Raw genomic sequence first — 17,682 nt, forward strand, 5'->3', positions numbered from 1 at the left:
CCATACTGGTGTTATACTGGATCTAGTTGTTCAATACGGTTTCAGCCAGCAGCAAGTCAGAGAAGGATCGCAAATGTACATGTTTTTTTTTTAAAAGATAGTACATTAAAAAACAAACCAAAGGTTAAAAGCTGGTCGGCTCGGAATCGCAACAAAAGAAACCGTCTCTTGTTAATTTGTGTTTAAAACTGAGGAGATTCTCCATCCGTGCCTGCGGCTCCGGTTTTAAATTTGGAGAAAATGAGCGACGACGCAGCTTGCATTAAGCAAAGAGAGGCTTGCACTCAAAAACAGGGGAGATGTTTTTACGCTGATTACGGGTGAATAGTGACGGAGCTCTTCTGCACTTTGTTTGCTAGATGGATTTTTTTTTTTTTTCTAAAAGTAGTTATTGAGTTTCTGAGTGCAGCTGTTTACTGCCTGTTTTGTGTTCTTTGTGATCGTGCCATTCACAGTCCATGAAGTTCAGCCTGCTCGCTGACGATAGCCAGAATATTACCAGAATAGCTGATGGTTAGATTGATTGTTAGAGGGTTCGGCATGAGCTCGGCTCTTGTGTAACCTCACGAAGGTACAGTAAGAACCCAGCAGCCCGTAGCTGGAGGCGCCATGTGTCACGTCCCATTCTTGTGAACACAACATCTGAAGAATGTCTCGAAGGAATTTCTTCAACTTTGGCACAAACATTCACTTGGACTGAGGGAGAAATCAATTACAATTTGGTGGTCAGAGTTCAAAGTTCAAGGTCACTCTGACCTCACAAAGCACATTTTTGGCCGTTACTCAACAATTTCATGATCGTTTCGTACAGCATTTTACAGAAATTAAGAAGTTATTACTTTTTATATCCAAAAGGCCAAAGGTCAACTTCCACATGACATCATAATATTCTGCAGAAAAAAAAAAAACATTCAGGCCATTATTTAACAGCAAAGCTCGAGAACTGCGACTTGAACGGTCCACAGAGGCATATATGTATATATACATATACACACACACATATATATATATATATATATATAAAACCACATGGTAGATCTGGTGGGCCAAGTTGTGTTTCTGTCAACAAAAGAAACTTGTATTTTAGACATGAAGTTTGGACATCTCAAGCTCAAGCTGCTGAGCCAAAAAACTCCGAAAGCAACGGTGTTTTCCCAACATGAAATATAAATCTGAACCCAAGGAAACATAAAGTTGCAACATGAAGACGCTGGAAAGCTTCAACCTATCTGTGGTTCTTGTAAAACTTGTAGCTGTGGTTCTTCGTTCGCGCCTCAGGAGCGGGTCGTGTTTGTGTAGTTATCACTCCAAGTTGAAGGTTGTTCTTCTTACGTGGGAGACACTTTTTCTAAACTATTTTGCATTCTTTAGACTGAACCCTTCGAGCACTATTGTTGGAAAACTTAAGCTTGTAATCTTGCTGGCCTTTGTCTTAACCTTGCAATTACTTGCATGTTGAGGAACCTGCTCAACTTTGTGTGGGAGGTGTTGTTTGAATTCCCCAGAGGTCCGCTGCTCTACAGGTCACCAACAGGAGATCACTCATCTGAAATTACTATTCAAATCATATTTGTTTTTAAATATTTTTTGAGTGATTTGTTGTAATAACTGAATTATTCAGGCAACTTTATGAGCCCACCAATGGAAAATCCGGTATCTCGGCGAGTAATCGCACATTCATATACCTTCTGCCTTCTGCGCTCGTCGAAGTGGAATCCAATACAATAAAAAAAAAAAAAAAGAACAAAGCAATATTTTATTTAATATAGAAGGTGAACTCTACACGTCTCTGTGGTTTGTCCTTTTGTGTTCTGTCTCCAAGTTAAAGGTGTTTTCGATATTTGGAACATATTCATGGGTACTTTTTTTTTTTTCTGATATGTCTTGTCCTTGACCAAAAGCTGCTTTTAATGAGAATTCCCGCTGTCGAGCTTTCACAGTCGCTGCCTCTGGCTTATTATGGGACTACTGTAGCGGGTCTTTGTGTTTTTCAGGCCTGATTCTAGTTCTGAGAACAATACACGGCGAGAGGAAGGAGAGATGGAGGAGGAGATCAGCAAAAGATTATTTAGATTCTGCTATTTTCACACCCTTTAGACTATTCTACCCTGCTGTCCCCCCCTCACTCTCACTCTCTGTTTGTCTGTTCTCACTCCACCCTTCTAACTCTTTCCACCTTCATCCCAAATCTTCTCATTTAGATTATCCCCTACCGCAGTGAACGTGACGGAGTAGAAATGGGTAGTTTTCCTGTCTCTCTCTCTCTCTCTCTCTCTCTCCCTCCCTCCCCCCCCTAATCTCCTCCATGTACATGACACTAATACAGAGACTGATATAAGCTCCCCTGCTTCTCTCCATGACATTTATCACTGTGCTTCTTAATGCAGGCAGGCTGCTGCTGTTGATGAGAAATAAGGATGACAGGCATGGCCTATTTTCTTGCCAACGATAGTTTCTCTGCTTTTTATTTTTTTTCCTTTTTTCACTTCTTTTTTTTGGGGGGTGGGGGGGTGGGGGGGGGTGAGGGATGTGATCATAGAACAGTGTTTACTGAAACGTCTCACTGGGCGGTTGACAAGAATTTGACACCGACGTTGATCACACGTCTGGCACATTTTTCGTCAGCGCTGCATCCATTAGTGTTTTGAGGTTGTAGTAAGTGATGTCAGAGAACACCAGCAGAGATCATTTTTCTACCGCGCATACGTGCACTTTTACCATGTGATGTCATGATGAACAGCTGTAGGTGTGTTCGTCTCGTCTCCTCTAACCATTCGAAGGAAAGCAAATAAACATACTGACTGAAGTGTCGAACAATCCGTTCAAGTTGTCTGTGACTGAGGAAGCAGATAATCTGTACATGTGAATCAATGAAGAGGCCTCTGTACAGTCAGAACTGCTAGTTTCTGATGCTGGAGTGGAGGAAGCTGTGACGGTAAAGCCGACAAATATCGACATTTCCCACTGTGATTGTTTGTCTGTGGGAGGTGAGAGCGGAGCTCAGAGTTTGACGTTGTGTCCTTAGTTTTGTGCAAACTTAGACGCCACAATGAATGTCGGCAGTGTACGAACCATGACACTTATTTTTGTTGCAACTGTGCATTTTTTTTGTTTATCTTGTGACGATGATGTGCTTTCAGTCAGGTTACGGTGAGGAAAAGCTCATGTTTTGGTTCGGATCACCTGGTCTAGTATGGTCCAATCCATTAAAGTGCGGTCTGCAACTGTAACGCCGCTTCCTCCACCTCCCAAGTTGGGTCCTACACATGTGAATGACTTGTTTTGCAGAATTATCAATAAGTTACATACACGTTTAAACTTGTACTTGAACTTGAAAGTCACTGCCAGCATTTTATTCTGGCTCTTTTATTGTGGCCTTTCAGATCACGTATATTGCTCTGAATTTCCAATGTGGTCAAATAACTCATCATACAAACCACTATGGAAATACATGGACATAAAAGCACGACATATGCAGGCTGGTTTACATGTTTTCTTAAATATTATACTTATTTCTGTTGGGCCACTTGCAGGTGTCTTGTGGGCCATTATGTGGCCATGAGCCACCAACTGAATACGCCTGCCTGAGAGCAATTTCCGTTCTCTCTGAATGCAGCTGTAGCTGAATTCATCATGTTGACCTCATTCACCAACACAAAGAGGAGGCAGCTACCTCACCGTCGTCACAAAGACAGTAAAGTTCCCTCACAAAAAGATCATTAATGTTTAAATATCAGCCAGTGTCCTTCAACTTTGGAGTCAAAAAGCGTTTCTACGAGCCTCGTTCTTTACAGCCTGAACAGAATAATGGATTTTTAAGCACTTGATTAACAGAAGAACGACAGCCACCAAAAGACCTTTAACAAAAGGGCTTTTATTCATCTGTCTCACTCTCAGCCACTTGATAAATATCACTAAATGCTTAAGATATGAATGACACAAATAAATAAAAATAAACCGCTCTGGCTCACAGGTTGTGTTTCCAATCCAGTGGGTAAGTTTGCAGAGAGGGAAAACTAGGACATGCAAAGTTGGATTCATCATCCTTAATGCCTTCTGTCACTTCAGTTGGATATCACCAGACACTGTCCCTTAATTTAGACATCATATCCTGTCCCAGGAGCCCCGCCTCATTTGCCCAACCCGTCTGTCTCACCCTGGCATAACCCTCCTGCATCCCCCTGTGAGACCACAGCAAAAGGCTGTTTGAAATCAGACGGAGACCTCTCCTCTTTGCTCGTCTGCCCTCCTCTCTCGACCGAAAGCCTCTTCCTAGTTTTCTCCCCTCTCGCTCGATTCCTCTCCTGTTTCATGTCTTCTCTTTTTTCTCTCCTACACCCTCAGAATGAACAATTTGTCTGAATCACAGGCTCTCAGTCCAGGCCCACTTATAGTGACATCCCCCCACTGGTTTTGTCAGCATAACTCATATTCGCCAGTGCCATACAGATCATTATTTGATGTCCAATGTGATTTCATTGAAAGAATGAAAAATGTCATTCCCTCACTAGTGCTGCCCTGGCACGTAACCCCACACAGTGCTCATTTCAGCCAAGCGCAGATTGTTTGATTGGCATTCACCGCTGTGTTTGCCAGGAGTGCTGGCAGAGCTGCGCTGTTATTTGCATAAAACAGGAAGAGGTTCAAATTTCCCTGCTGCTCTGCGTTCTACTGCCCTCACTGCACCGCAAAGAGAAATCAGCACGCAATCCACTGGAAAAAAAAAAAAAAACGAAAAAACATTAGCTGGCCTTGTGCTGTACTGCACTATAGGCTCAACGCTCTCCACGCCTGGTTTGACACTTTCTTTTCTTCCCTTTTTAGCCCAGCATGAATCCACTCGTACAAATCCAACACTATCTGTGCCAGCCCTCTGTTCTCTCTTGTATTCCTGTGGAGAATCCTCTTAAAAATGTCCTGGCAAGAGTCTCGCACCGCAGTGTGAACCTTTTACCTTTTGTGAGCTTGCGATCAGTGAGATCTGGACTTGGTCCTGGGTTGACAGCGGGCGACCACTCTGCCCTGTGGTTTGACTAGCTGACCGATAAGAGAGGCGTAGGGAGGAAGCAGTGGAAGCACATGATGGGTGGGGGGGGATGAGGATGAAGAAAGGGGATGAAGAGTGGGTGCAATTAGGTGGCTGGCAAAGAAAGGGAGGGTAACGCTGGGAGGGCTCGAGGGATGTCGTATATTGCAGCACTATTCAGGCGCAACTGTGTGCTCATTTCCACTGAACCTCTTTAATAACCCCTCTGCCTGTCTGTCCTGTGTGTCTGTCTCTGTCTCTGTCTCTGTCTGTCTGTGTGGCTCTCCTGGGTTGGTACCTCTAACCCATGGCAAAGAGAGCAAGAGGCACAAAACAAACTGCTGTAAACCCATCTCTCATTTTTGTTTCAATCCTCGACTGAAACAAGAGTGGCGAGGCAAACTTGGCTCACACCAACATCAAGTATAGAACAATGGACCGTTACAGTAGTAGAGGCTTTTCCCCAAGCTGGCAAAAGGGGGGCGGGGCGACAAAAACTCAAGTGCCAGCAGCTGGACAGACATGTGTATAGAGCAAAATGTCTGCAAAATGCAGCGCAATGAGCAGCTGGGAGAGAGTGAATGAGTCCCATTCAGCCTGATCCCAGCAATGACTGACTGCACCCTCACCAAGGGATTACACTGAGAAGAACATTACTACACACTTGTAAGAGGATTTTTTACACATGTAGAAGAAGACACTACTACTATCACTACAGCACACTTACAATACGAGAAGAACTGTGAATTCCTCCTCCAAAACTGAGCAAGACTTCCTTACAAACAGCCATCAACTCCTGCCCTTTTTTTTCTTTTCCTCTACCCATTTTCCATCCCTCCTACCAACCCCTCCATCCCCTCTGCAGAAGCCTTGGAGGACCCGTCGAGTGCCGGCGTTGTGGCGGGCGCCGTGATCGGCTCCCTCTTGGCCCTACTATTGGTTGTCGCGCTTGTTGCCGTTCTCCTGAGCCGGAGTCGCCGGCAGCAGAGACGTGGCTTCCCCAGCAGTGGGGACTCCATAGCGACTGGCAGCGGCGGCAGCAATGGAGGCGACTATGGCAATAAAGCCCGCCTGCTGTTCAGCGGGACCGGCAACAACAGCAGTAAGAACGGGACGGGTGCAAATAACAACGGGCCAATCTACACATACCGAGAGGGCTGCGACGCCACAGGGACTATCACGGAAAAGGCCAACGACTTCCACCATCATCTGCACCACGGCACGATCGGCAACCCCCCGTCCGCCCACGACATCCTCCTTAGTGGCGAGATGGACGAAGCCGAGAGAAGGAAGTTTGAGCTGGACGACAGCATGGAAGAAGAAGAAGAAGAGCGATACGATAGGTTCGGAGGCGTCGGGGGAGGCGGGAACATGCTACCCCCAGCCTATCATGTCCGCAGAGGCCACGGTGGTGAGGAAGAGATGGACGTGTACCTGGACGACGACATGGAGTCTCAGAGAGATGGTTCTGTTATTTCCCGGACTGCTATTTATGTCTGAGTGCAGAGAGAGAGAGAGAGGAAAGGAAAGGAAAGGAAAGGTGAGGGCTGAATTTAAAGGAGACGTGGTGGAGGAAGAGGGGAGTGCAGCCCCCTTCGCCACCAAATAGATCAACATCGCTTCCATCAGCTAAAGACCTTCCTGCTTAACATTCAACCTGATTAAAGAGATGCCATCAATTATATCCTCTCTGCTTGACACTGACTGTATGATTTTATATATATATATAAAAAAAAGAGGATTAGAAGAAAAAAAAAGGAACCAGAAAGTTGAAAAGAAGTCGTGAAGCTGATGGAGAGAAACTTGTGATGGCAGTAGTGCACCGTGGCTGAATTTGTGACTGTGTTTAACTGTTTCCTGCAGACAGATTCTCATTCAGTGTCAGCCATATATAACAAAATGAAAAAAAGAAAAAGAGAAATACTGCAAAACGCAAACAAAAACCACGGCAACTCTGATGCGATGCCGCTACATTGCTACGCTCTTGTTTCTTCAGCTTTTGCAAGTGTGTGATTGTGTCGAGTGACAACATTGTTTGTATTTTATACCTGAAGACGTCGTTCACGAAGCCGGGAGCGCTATAACCACTAATCCAAAATCAGCAGTATTGAAAAGAAAAAAAAAAAGTCGCCTTCCTCTTTCAAAATGAATAGAAAAAAAACCACCTTCATGAACTCGTCGAACTCGACGTCAGACTGTCCAAACGGCATCTGTGGATGTTGCGACTGACGCCAGCTCTCCTGACACGCCTGGGCCTTGTGTTAAAAAAAACTTGAAAAGCCAAATTGGCGACCAGGATGGGATTCTGTTCATCCCAGTGGCGACCCACCCTATGACACCACCTGGTTTCCTAACAGGTGCTGCCGAGGCGAGGGGCCCACTAAACCGAGTGACATAACAGACTGAACAGTGTGTGCTAATGTGCGGCTGGCTGTGGTGTTAATGATGTGCATCATCTATATATTGGGCGCCGTCTCACTATAACACAGTTGTTGTTATTGTTGTCGTCGTAGATGTTGTTGCTCTTGTTGTTCTTACTGTTGTGTAATGGTGTTGATCTCGCTACGGAAAAAGACGCACCGGGAGCCTTGGGGGTTTCACACAGTACCACATTGGGTCGGTAATGACTCATTTAATGGGTAAAAAAAAAAAAAAAAAAGATGTGCTTTTCTTTATTTCCCGCTCTATTTTCTTCTTTAAGTCTCTTCTCCCTTTCTCCAGTTGCTATTTCCTTGTTCCCCCTCTTCTCTGTGTCTCTTCTCTCTTTCTGTTCCACATGCATCCTGCACCATTTGTATGTTTGCCTGTGCCACACACACATTTCATCTCTCTCTCTTTTTCTCTCTGTCTCTCTGATTCTGCCCTTTCTTTATTTACATAATGGGCGGCTTAGACAAGTGCCGCAACGACTGTGTGCAGGGAGAACGGGGATAACTCGTATTTATGTTCCTATCTGGGTCGCATTCAACAAGGCAAAATATTCACCGGCTTTTGTTGGAGGCTGCGATATTTCATGTATTCATTTTCCATGTCCCGCAGAATGTTCTCAGGCTATGTACCGGATTATTCCATGTTCTGTATTCTGATTGGACAGAGAGACACGGCCTAAAAGACATTTAAAGAGAGGATGTGAGAGCAGCTAAATGAAATTCACCAAACTCCCAGGCCTTTGTTTTTATTTTAAGCTGCAGAACTATAGTTTCTCTCGAAATAACGTCTTAAGTGAGTTTGATGAACGTGCAAATCTGTGTTTGGAAAAAGTTGCGATTTTAAATTTGGATGATTTGAGGACTAAATCAATTTACAGTCCTTTTGAGAGTGGATGTCTTGTCAACACATTTGCTTAACGCACATTAAGCTCTTATGTTTCTGGAACACATCTGCCTTATTGAGTCCCAGGTTTTTCCTACTCATCTTTTTTCTTGTCAGACCACTAAATGGTCGATTTATTTAATTACATCACTTGTTTCTTTATGTTAAGATTGTTGTGAGGTGACGCAGAGAAGCTGCAGGGAGGGAAAAGTCTCTGCAGCACAGGTAAACGTCCTTGGAGATATGTATACATATATATATATACATATATATGTATATGTGTATGTATAGAGAGCCTGGAAATGGCGATTAAGGCCACAGTTAAAGAAAAAAAAATGATAAAGATGGACAAACTAGACTGGTGTCACATGCTTCAGCAGCTGAACTGAGCTGCAGTGTCGGCTCGGTGGTTGAAGTCAGAAATAAAACAGTTACAGTTTCAGTCAGCTCCACTATATTTATATTTTGGAGGTTTTCTCAATGCAACACAAGTGATATTTATGATGAAAGGATCTGAAAGGGAATCTCTAAAGACATTTTCATCACTGGAGAGGTCGGTGCATTTAGACTGATTTACTGAAACTGATCTCTGTCCCATTTCGTTTACTCACGTCTCGTATTAGAGTATATTGTGATAAAATATAAGATTTCATTACCCAGAAGTTGTAGTCTGTGGGTCTCACATGAAAGCGCAGACCTGTCCATGAATTAAAAGCCTTCAAATCTGAAATTCTGAACCTCGGCTGATTGATATTTGTTGTGTTGAGGACGGCAGATTCAGCTCCGCCCCCCCTCTGAGAGCGGGCCCCTCGTCGTCCGCTTGTTGTTGAACATTATTCACTGTGCAATCTGTTCTTCTGTACAATGCAACGGTTTATATCTGCTATGTTACAATACGCCTCCGTGGAGACATTTCATAACATCTCGCAGTGTGTTTGGACAGGTTGCCAATTAAAGTGCAAGTGAACGAGAAACGAGCCACATACTGTAACTTCTGTTGCCACACGTGTCACATGTAGTCGGTCTGGTTTTATTGTATCACTGCAGTACAGTTTGGATTTAAAAGTGTGTTTTTTTCCGGCTCTGCGGGGTGCGCACACACTCCAAGACGCAGATGTTTAAAACCTTACCTGATTCAGCGTTTAGTTGAAAGACATACGGTGCCATGTGTACGCTTTATAATTTGAACTACAATAATATCTTCCTGCATCTCCCAATTAAAAACATGTCGTCTTGCCTTATTGAAGTAGATAAAACGTTAGTGATGATTTTCCTCCTAAAAATAAAATCCCTGACTTTTCAGAGGCGCTCGGTTTCATCTCACTCCAGCACACTTAGCCTCTATTTGGCCATCGTATGCCTCAGCACATCTTTTCTCTGGGGGCTTCTCGCAGCTCCATAATTCGAAACAGTCGACTGTGATCACAACTTTGGCGCCTAATTAGTCCCAGAGTCTTGCAGTGTGTGCGCACCCTCGGTGAGAAGAAACTCATCATCAGTCATAACTTTTGTTTTTGCACAACCCATTTTCAATAAAAAAAACTAAAAAAAAAACCTTTCTGTAAAAAAAAGAAAATTCTCTGTGGAGAAGCTGGTAATTAATTAAGCCCGAGCCGTGTTATCAGTCTATAAATACCACACCTTCTTTCTTTCCTCAGCACATTTCACAGCACTGCGCCGAACGCTGCACCTGCTCAGGGATATTTAGCCTCCTCAACAGATCTGCTACAGGACACGATTCAAGTAGGCAGGCTCCTGTTTGTCACAGCAGCCTCCCTCAAGTTCAAACACTTTCACGTAATCGCACCTGGAAGCCGACCCATTACAGAAACACTGGGTTACAGAACTGAAGGTGGTATTACATCTGAACCCGGTGATGACATGTGATCTGCGTCTGTTTTATTCAGATACAAGCTTCATGAATACCACCCAGAGAGCCTCCCACTGATCTGCAGCTACTCGGAAATATATATATATATATATATATATATATATATATATATATGAATGAAGCTGATTTATGTATGTGTGAAGTCTTTGAGCTTTAGGAATGCAGTCTCATGCTGAGGACGCGTTTATTCGTTCTCCTCATGAACGCTGCTTGATGTGATGCCTCCGACCACGGCCGAGTGGAGAAAGCTCCTATCAACATGCCGACCATCCTGCTTTTCATTTCCTTCTCCTGGTTGTTTTCCTCCCGGGGTCACAATTCTCCCGATTTATGATCAACTTTTTTTCTTTTTTACCATTTTAGTCATCATAACCTGTTTCCTGCACTGACAGTGTGTCGTCCGATGTGCTTGTCGGGCCTCGCCGTCCTCGCCGAGTGTGAGACGGACAGAGAAAATGAAGAGGAGAGGGAATATTTTCCATTTCAGAAGCCCTGGAGGCAAGAATTCCCATTTCTTACATAAACTAGTAAAGGAAAAAAAAGGGGGGGAGGGGTTGTAAAATATGCCACATTTATTTTTCTGTCAATCACCTGAAGGGGGGAAAGGAGCAGGGGGTCGCACCGCATCAATTCCCGGTGAGAGGCTGACGAACGCAAGGGCAGTGGTGTGTGTGTGCACGGACTCTAAAGGGCAAAATCTATTGAATAAATGACTAAAAGTGGTAAATATTACCTCATGCAACAGATTGACACAAGGCAAATTATTCTGAGCTGTGTGAGAATTCAGAGAAAGTCTTAAATGTCAGTAGAGGGCAGGAGCAGGACCCAGAATCCTCCCTGGCCTGGAGGTTGGCGGGTATGACGGTCAAGACGAAGCTTTGGCTCAGTGATGAATTCTGGGATGTCCAAAAAAACATGATACGGGTCACTGTTTATGTCTCGATATGTGAATTAGTTCCTTGACGCCCATCAACGAAGGTAACAAAGCGTTTTCTATTCATGTGATTTATCTAATGAATTCTCTCTTTACTGTGTTTTTTAGTTGTCGTTTACCGTCACGTTTCTCTCAGCCGCTCTGTTTGTGGTTTTATGTGTTGTTTTGTTTTGTTAAAATGCTCCATTTCCAATTTTACTAAGCTGTGTTGGCAATATTGGCCAGGCACACGAGAGTAAACGAAGACGAAACAATGATTCTTAATAATCGGGGAATAAAATTGTCACAAAACAAACAAAGAAAACACAAATAATGTTATAAAAGCTTATAAAAGCCTTCTGATCAGCTTTGAACAGTGAAATACTGACAGACCTACAGTCAGACATGATGACGTGATGGAAGGATTTTCACAAGCTTTTAGAAAGTTATTTTAGTTTTTATTTGTTTGTTTTGTGACATTTAATTCACTGATTATCAATAATGAGTGTTTCCTCTTGGTTCAGCCGGGCATGCTGGGCATGCTGGGCCGACATCACCACCGCAGCTTCATCAAATTGGGAAACTGAACACTTTAATCTTGATAACAACTGAAAATAAACACATAAAACCTCACGCTAATAAATATAAGTGTTATAGTGCGTAGAAGTAGAAGCCTATTAATCAAATAACCACTTACAACAGTAGAGCCAAAATAAGAGCAGCGGGGACAAAGTACCAAAAGTACCATAACCACCACATCGAGGAAACATTCGCCACATTCACACTGTCGTTTGGATGCAGGGATCCTGCGCCAATTCCCCGCCGCCGCAGAAGTAACGTAGTAACTGTAACTGTCTTTGGCAACTTATATGAGGAAAAAAATACACCAGATATACGTGGAGAAGCGTCCGTTTTCCTGTCCGTCCTCCTGTCAGTCCTCCTGTCTGTCCTCCTGTCCGTCTTCCTGTCCGTCCTCCTGTCCGTCCTCCTGTCCGTCTTCCTGTCCGTCCTCCTGTCCGTCCTCCTGACCGTCCTCCTGTCCGTCCTCCTGTCCGTCCTCCTGACCATCCTCCTGTCCGTCCTCCTGTCCGTCTTCCTGTCCGTCCTCCTGTCCGTCCTCCTGTCCGTCCTCCTGTCCGTCCTCCTGTCCGTCCTCCTGTCCGTCCTCCTGTCTCTCCTCCCGACATTTCTGCCCAACAAACAGCGTCTTTCACGGGCAAAAAACTCACCGAGTGTTTGTGTTGAAATAAAAATCACAGCGACTGTCAGCCGTCCGGACCGAGACTTCAGTGAACTTTCCCCCCAGACAGCAACCTGATGGCGATTATGTAATTATGTAATTTAGCACGAAAATCATAACTTTGTCACTTTCCAGGATGTTTGGTGGGTCAGAAACACACCAACATCGTCATCATGACGTCACCGTCACACCTCTTCAGGAGCTGCAGCACCGACTTTATGTGTGAATTACACAGCGGTTCGTCTTTAAGACGGAGCGTCTTCGCTCTGTGTGAATCACCACCTGGGATCAACTTGGCTTATTTAATGATTCAACTCGACTTGGCCAAGAAAAACATATTTGGGACTTGTTTGAGACCAAACAACCGGAACAGCTGATAATATCACATTTTTATGCCAGATGCACATTGGGGTTGGGAGCGTTTGGTTGCCTCGTCTTCAAACAGCTCAAATATCCTGTAATCAGGAGAAAAGTGCCGTCACGCCGTAACATAATTTGTGATTATTAAAGTCATTAACACGATTTAACAAGATACAAATCAGGACAATGTCAAACGTATCTAACGGTTCAGTCTGTTAAAGGCTTTAATAGAAGCCGGGAAACGTTTGCATTCATGATAAAGATTCTTGATGTTTTTTTTTTATCAGATGAGTTTATGAACGGAGTTAAAAAGAGACCACAGAGGAGACGATCTGTTTCTGTATGTCGAAGATCTTCACACGAACGCTAGAAAGCAACCTTGAAACAAATTAAACGAATGAATTCAAATGGTGCTTAACAAGATCATTTATCTTTTGAGGATAAAGAAAAAGAGATTTATTCATTCTTAAACAAGATAAGACTCTGTTGGATTGGTCTTTTTTGTAGTGATTAAAGGCGGCTGTCCCAGCAGCCCGACCGCCGAGTTGAAAATGGGGTCACGCTTGTTACGAGCGCCTCTCTCTGCTCTTTTTAGCCCACCGCCACACCTCGAATGGCCTGTGTTGTGGGTGGCTGGCAGTCCTGAACGCGACCCCTGTAAAGTCCTGTCCTTCGCTGCCGTGACTGTGGCGCCCTTGCTAAGCAGAGGAGGCTGTGACAGGTCACTCGGCTCCGTCAGAGAGGACTGAGAGTGGAACGGGGAGGATGGAGGATGGAGGACGAGGGTGGTGGTGAGGGGATGTCGCTCGGTGCTCCATTTGGGGAATACCAAACAGGCCGGGAGAGAAAGAGAGACTCTTTCTTCTCAGATCAGAGAAGTTGAGAGTTAGAAAAGACAAAAAAAAAAGGCAGAACATAAACTGAAACCTCGGCCCGTGCTGAGAGGATGAGAAGACATCGCCAGGTTTTTTCTCTTTTCTGTAAACCACCTGAGACTGAGAAACGTTTGAAACACTGTCAGTTATTCACCATCCAGCCTGGAGTTAGAGATGGGCAGATTTGTTACTTACGGAGCCCAATTGGAAGGCAGCGACGTAAAGACGACAGAGAGTGTGTGTGTGTGTGTGTGTGTGTGTGTGTGTGTGAAAGGAGTAAGGAATTGGCAAGGTGGGATTTACAGCGCCGACAATGAGAGCTGAAGGTGCCGAGGGAAGACTCAGAGGAGCATTTTCAAGTGCGATGCCACCCCAGTGCTTCGGTGATTGGCTGCTTCTGCCCAACGACAGCTGACAGTCCTTCTTATCCCGGCCAATTAGTGGAAAAAAAAAGAGGTCTGTCCTGTTCAGCTATCCTCAGCGCGGAGTATCAGGAACAGATCTTTTTAATTGTAAAGAAACGCTCAGCGGCTCTCCAGGGACCTCAGAGCAGGGGCGGAATTGTACATATCCTCCTTTTTTTTTTCCCATATTCCTTCTCTCCTTGCTTCAGCTTTAGCACCCAGGACAAGCTGTTCTCTCCATGTTTAATTCAGCAGAAGGCATGAAAGTGTTCCGCATTATCTCTCTGCCTGGCTCTGAAGGGGAAGGAAGACGATGAGATGGAAGGAGAGGAGGAGAGGGACGGGGATGAAGAGGAACAGAGTGAGGAGAGAGGAGGAAGAAGAGGCCTATTAGTTATTGAGCTCTGCTTTTTGTTGTTAATCCAGTTAAAGCCGAGCCTCTGCCAGGCCAGCTGAGACTCCAGCAGATGTGGATGAAGTTTCCTCCTCCCAGTTAGAAGAAGCCTCATCGCGTCTCTGTAACCAATTATTTAATGCATCGCCGTCCTGCTTCCCTTCTTCTCAGGGTACCTTCCTCTTCCTCTTCCTCTTCCCTTTCTGTGCTGCTCTTGCAGTGCTCTGCTCTATACTTAGCGTCGCATTCGTCATGGATGTTTCTGTTTTTGTTTTTTTTTTTCTTTTGTCTCGGTCCAGGTTATTTCAGGTTGTGGGTCGCGCATGTTCACACGAATGTCGTTTTCAAATGTCTTGTTTTTCCCCTCGGACTGTGGAGGCTGAGGACGAACACGTGAACGTTTTTAAGATTTATTCTTTTCCCCCGACTTTCCTCTGATGTTTGCAGCTGTAGTACCTCTTTATCATCAACAAATCAAAGTCAGGTTGGCACCGGTACAACCCAGATCCTTAAAGAGTTGAGATGCCAAACACACAGTAAACACAGCTCGATTGGACACAAGTTTGAAATGTGGGTGGAACTTTTTACTGTTCAGAGTGAAAGAACGATGTTTCCAACCATTTTTCTATCTCCAGTTTCTAACAGCTATCTCTCGATGATGGCGTGTTGGTGTAGTATATTTATTCTGAATACTGGGGTCGAGCCAGCGTCTTGTTATTGGAGGGTCACTGGTTCGATTCCCCTGGTCTGCATGTCGAAGTGTCCTCGGGCCAGATACTGAGCCCCAAATCACTCCAAGTCCCTTTGGACAAAAGCATCTGCTGAATGTAAAGACGAGGATTTTATTTTGCTATAAGTGACGATTGAAACGTTTATTTGAACCCACAGCTTGTAGAAACACTCTCTAGCAGGTGGGAGTCACCACTGTGGTTCACAGCTGCAGAAGACAAGAGCAGCTGAAACAAAGCTGTGAACAAACCTTGAGATATTATCACCTTTCGAGCAGGTGACACAGAGCAGTTGTACTTTTATATATCAGGCAGTCGAAGAGCAACATTAAATGCAACTACGACTGTCAGAGTTACTTCCACTGAAAGAGTTTTTTTTTCTGACACTAGCAGAAGCAGAAAGTGTTCTTCTGAGAGTTTTGGAAACATACAGAACTCCAGAGAAAAGACCTTTATGTTGAGTAATAAGATCAGTTTTCTAACCAGAGGCATCGTGTTCATATCTCGCTCTGTAAGTTCTGTTTTTTGCCTCATCTAGATTGTCAAAAAAACAGTTAAATGTTCAGCCAGACTTCTGCTTTCTGGATATTCCTCTTTCACAGTCATTTGGAGTCGTGTTTCTGCCCATCTGAGCATCAGGCCTCACCAGTAATTGTTAAACGTTCGTCTGCTGTTTGACGTCGGCCAGCTCAGCTCGTCGAGCTTCTTTATTTCATTCTTCTTCCCGCTGCTGAGCGAGATGAGAGGAAACCAAAACAACGAGCTGAAAGAGGCTAAAAGCAAAACAGTTCGTAGGGTTGAGGGGAACTAAAGAGTCTCCCGATAAATGTTGCTACGTCACATGATCCATTGTTAATATTACGTGAACTTAAGCTTTGTTATCTTTATTTTGTCCGACTATTTGCGAGTGCTGGTTGTTTCCTTCGAGTGTTAAATTGCAGAGCAGGTTGGAGAGTTTTTTTTCCACACTTGTTTGCCCGTCTTCTCTCTGGTTGTCTCTGTTTTTGCCTTCCCTGTCTGTGAGTTACTAATTAAAGTGAAAAGGAAGAAAAAAAAGAAATTCAGCCGCTCTCCCAAAAAAAAAAGGGATTTCTTTGGGCGTTCACTGTCAGAGGAATAATTATTTTTTTTAGTTTTTTCGGCGTCCTTGTCACAACCTTCCTGTATTTTGCGGCCGTGCTGTTTACCCAGCTCTTCAGTGTGAGTGGTGCTCGGCGGCTCTCTCTTCTCTTGGCGTCCTACGATCAGTCGTTTTAGTCTAAAAGATGGAATTTTAACTCGTGTTGGAACCCCTGCGGCGTTTCTGTAATGGAATGGACAAAAGTGGCCTGTGTGTCTGTTGTTGCTGACCCTTTGAAATGCAGTGTTACAGAAAGCCGAGGCTGAGAATGAATGTGGCAGTGTTTCAGATGATACAACGCTGGCAGCCGGAGATGCTAGACTTCATCTTTGATGGTGCCCTTACCACTGATGTTCAAACGGAGAAACTTGTGTTGGTCTTTTGTTCGTTTCCCCACTGAAGGCGTTTGTGTCGCTCATCTATCTGGCGAGAGACAGCCAGGCTTTTATTCACCTCCTGCCTCCGTGACCCCCGGATCTCTTTCTTCCCCCGTCTGAATCAAAAGTCCCTGTGACGCTCCGACTCGTGCAGGAAACAGTTCTGATTGTACGTGTTGCCAGCAGGACACATTGCATCACCTCAGCTCTGGCATCACTTTCCTGTTTTTAGAAGTAACTCCTGATCTTGTGTAAACCTGAATGTCACCGACTGATTAATCCCAAACTGCGAAACACCAACATCGACTATGACTTTGAGAAGCTCGCAGCTGCACACTGGCACCGGCACAAGAGTCTTCACAGATATGATCTGATCAAACTGGGCATGTTCCGGCTGTGATCCTGAAGATTTGACATCAGTGAGAATCAGGATTATCAGCTGAATGTTTGAGTCTGTAGAGCATTTACCTCTGACATCACGCTCAGTGTTATGCTGCTGTGCTCCAGGTTGCACGTCTTATAAACCTTCAGGAACCTGACGAATCGTTTTCATCTCGCCACTTCCCGATTGATCAGCAACTAAAAAGATGATGGACTTTGGAAAATCCGGAGGGATATCGAGCCGCATCAAACAGCAGTGTGAGCCTGGAACGTCAAATATGCTGCTTAACTTGATATACGACCAGACGCCTCGCAAGGTTTTTTTGCTATCTGTTGTATTTCCAGTTGCTGATCAATTGGAAAGTGGCACAGGATAACAGCTGTTCAGACTTTCTGTGTTCATACAACTTGCAACCTGGAATCACAGCTGTACGTTTGAGTTTCCCACCCTGAGCGTGACATCGGAAGAAGATAGTTGCCGTGTGAATGTGGTGTGTTTTTGACAGAAGAAAAGCCACGTTTTCGAATCCAGAACCTGCCAATATTTTGCATTGTTGCTTAATTAAGTTACTTGATAGATTACTAGAATATGTTGCCAAAGCTGTTAAATGACTGATTGTGCGGTTTTAGATTGCTCTGTTATCAGTAATGGGATCAGAAA

The 17,682-nt window shown here is 44.4% G+C and overlaps 1 protein-coding gene across 4 annotated transcripts in view; it reads left to right on the forward strand.

Moving 5' to 3' along the window:
• The window catches only part of pvrl2l (PVR cell adhesion molecule related 2 like), a 307,071-nt gene that overhangs the window by 178,775 nt on the left and 110,614 nt on the right, over nucleotides 1–17,682 (forward strand). The window contains exon 7 of one of the 4 annotated variants that reach the window (XM_037092448.1): nucleotides 5,892–6,941. The exons of the other annotated variants lie outside the window; for them this stretch is intronic. Coding sequence (XP_036948343.1) covers nucleotides 5,892–6,526 — 635 coding nt within the window. The 3' untranslated portion in view covers nucleotides 6,527–6,941. Of the gene's footprint in view, nucleotides 1–5,891; nucleotides 6,942–17,682 lie in introns of those variants that run through there. 4 annotated transcript variants of the gene reach the window in all.

The sequence above is a fragment of the Acanthopagrus latus genome, chromosome 3 (assembly GCF_904848185.1).
Source record: "Acanthopagrus latus isolate v.2019 chromosome 3, fAcaLat1.1, whole genome shotgun sequence".
NCBI classification, from domain to species: Eukaryota; Metazoa; Chordata; class Actinopteri; order Spariformes; family Sparidae; genus Acanthopagrus; species Acanthopagrus latus.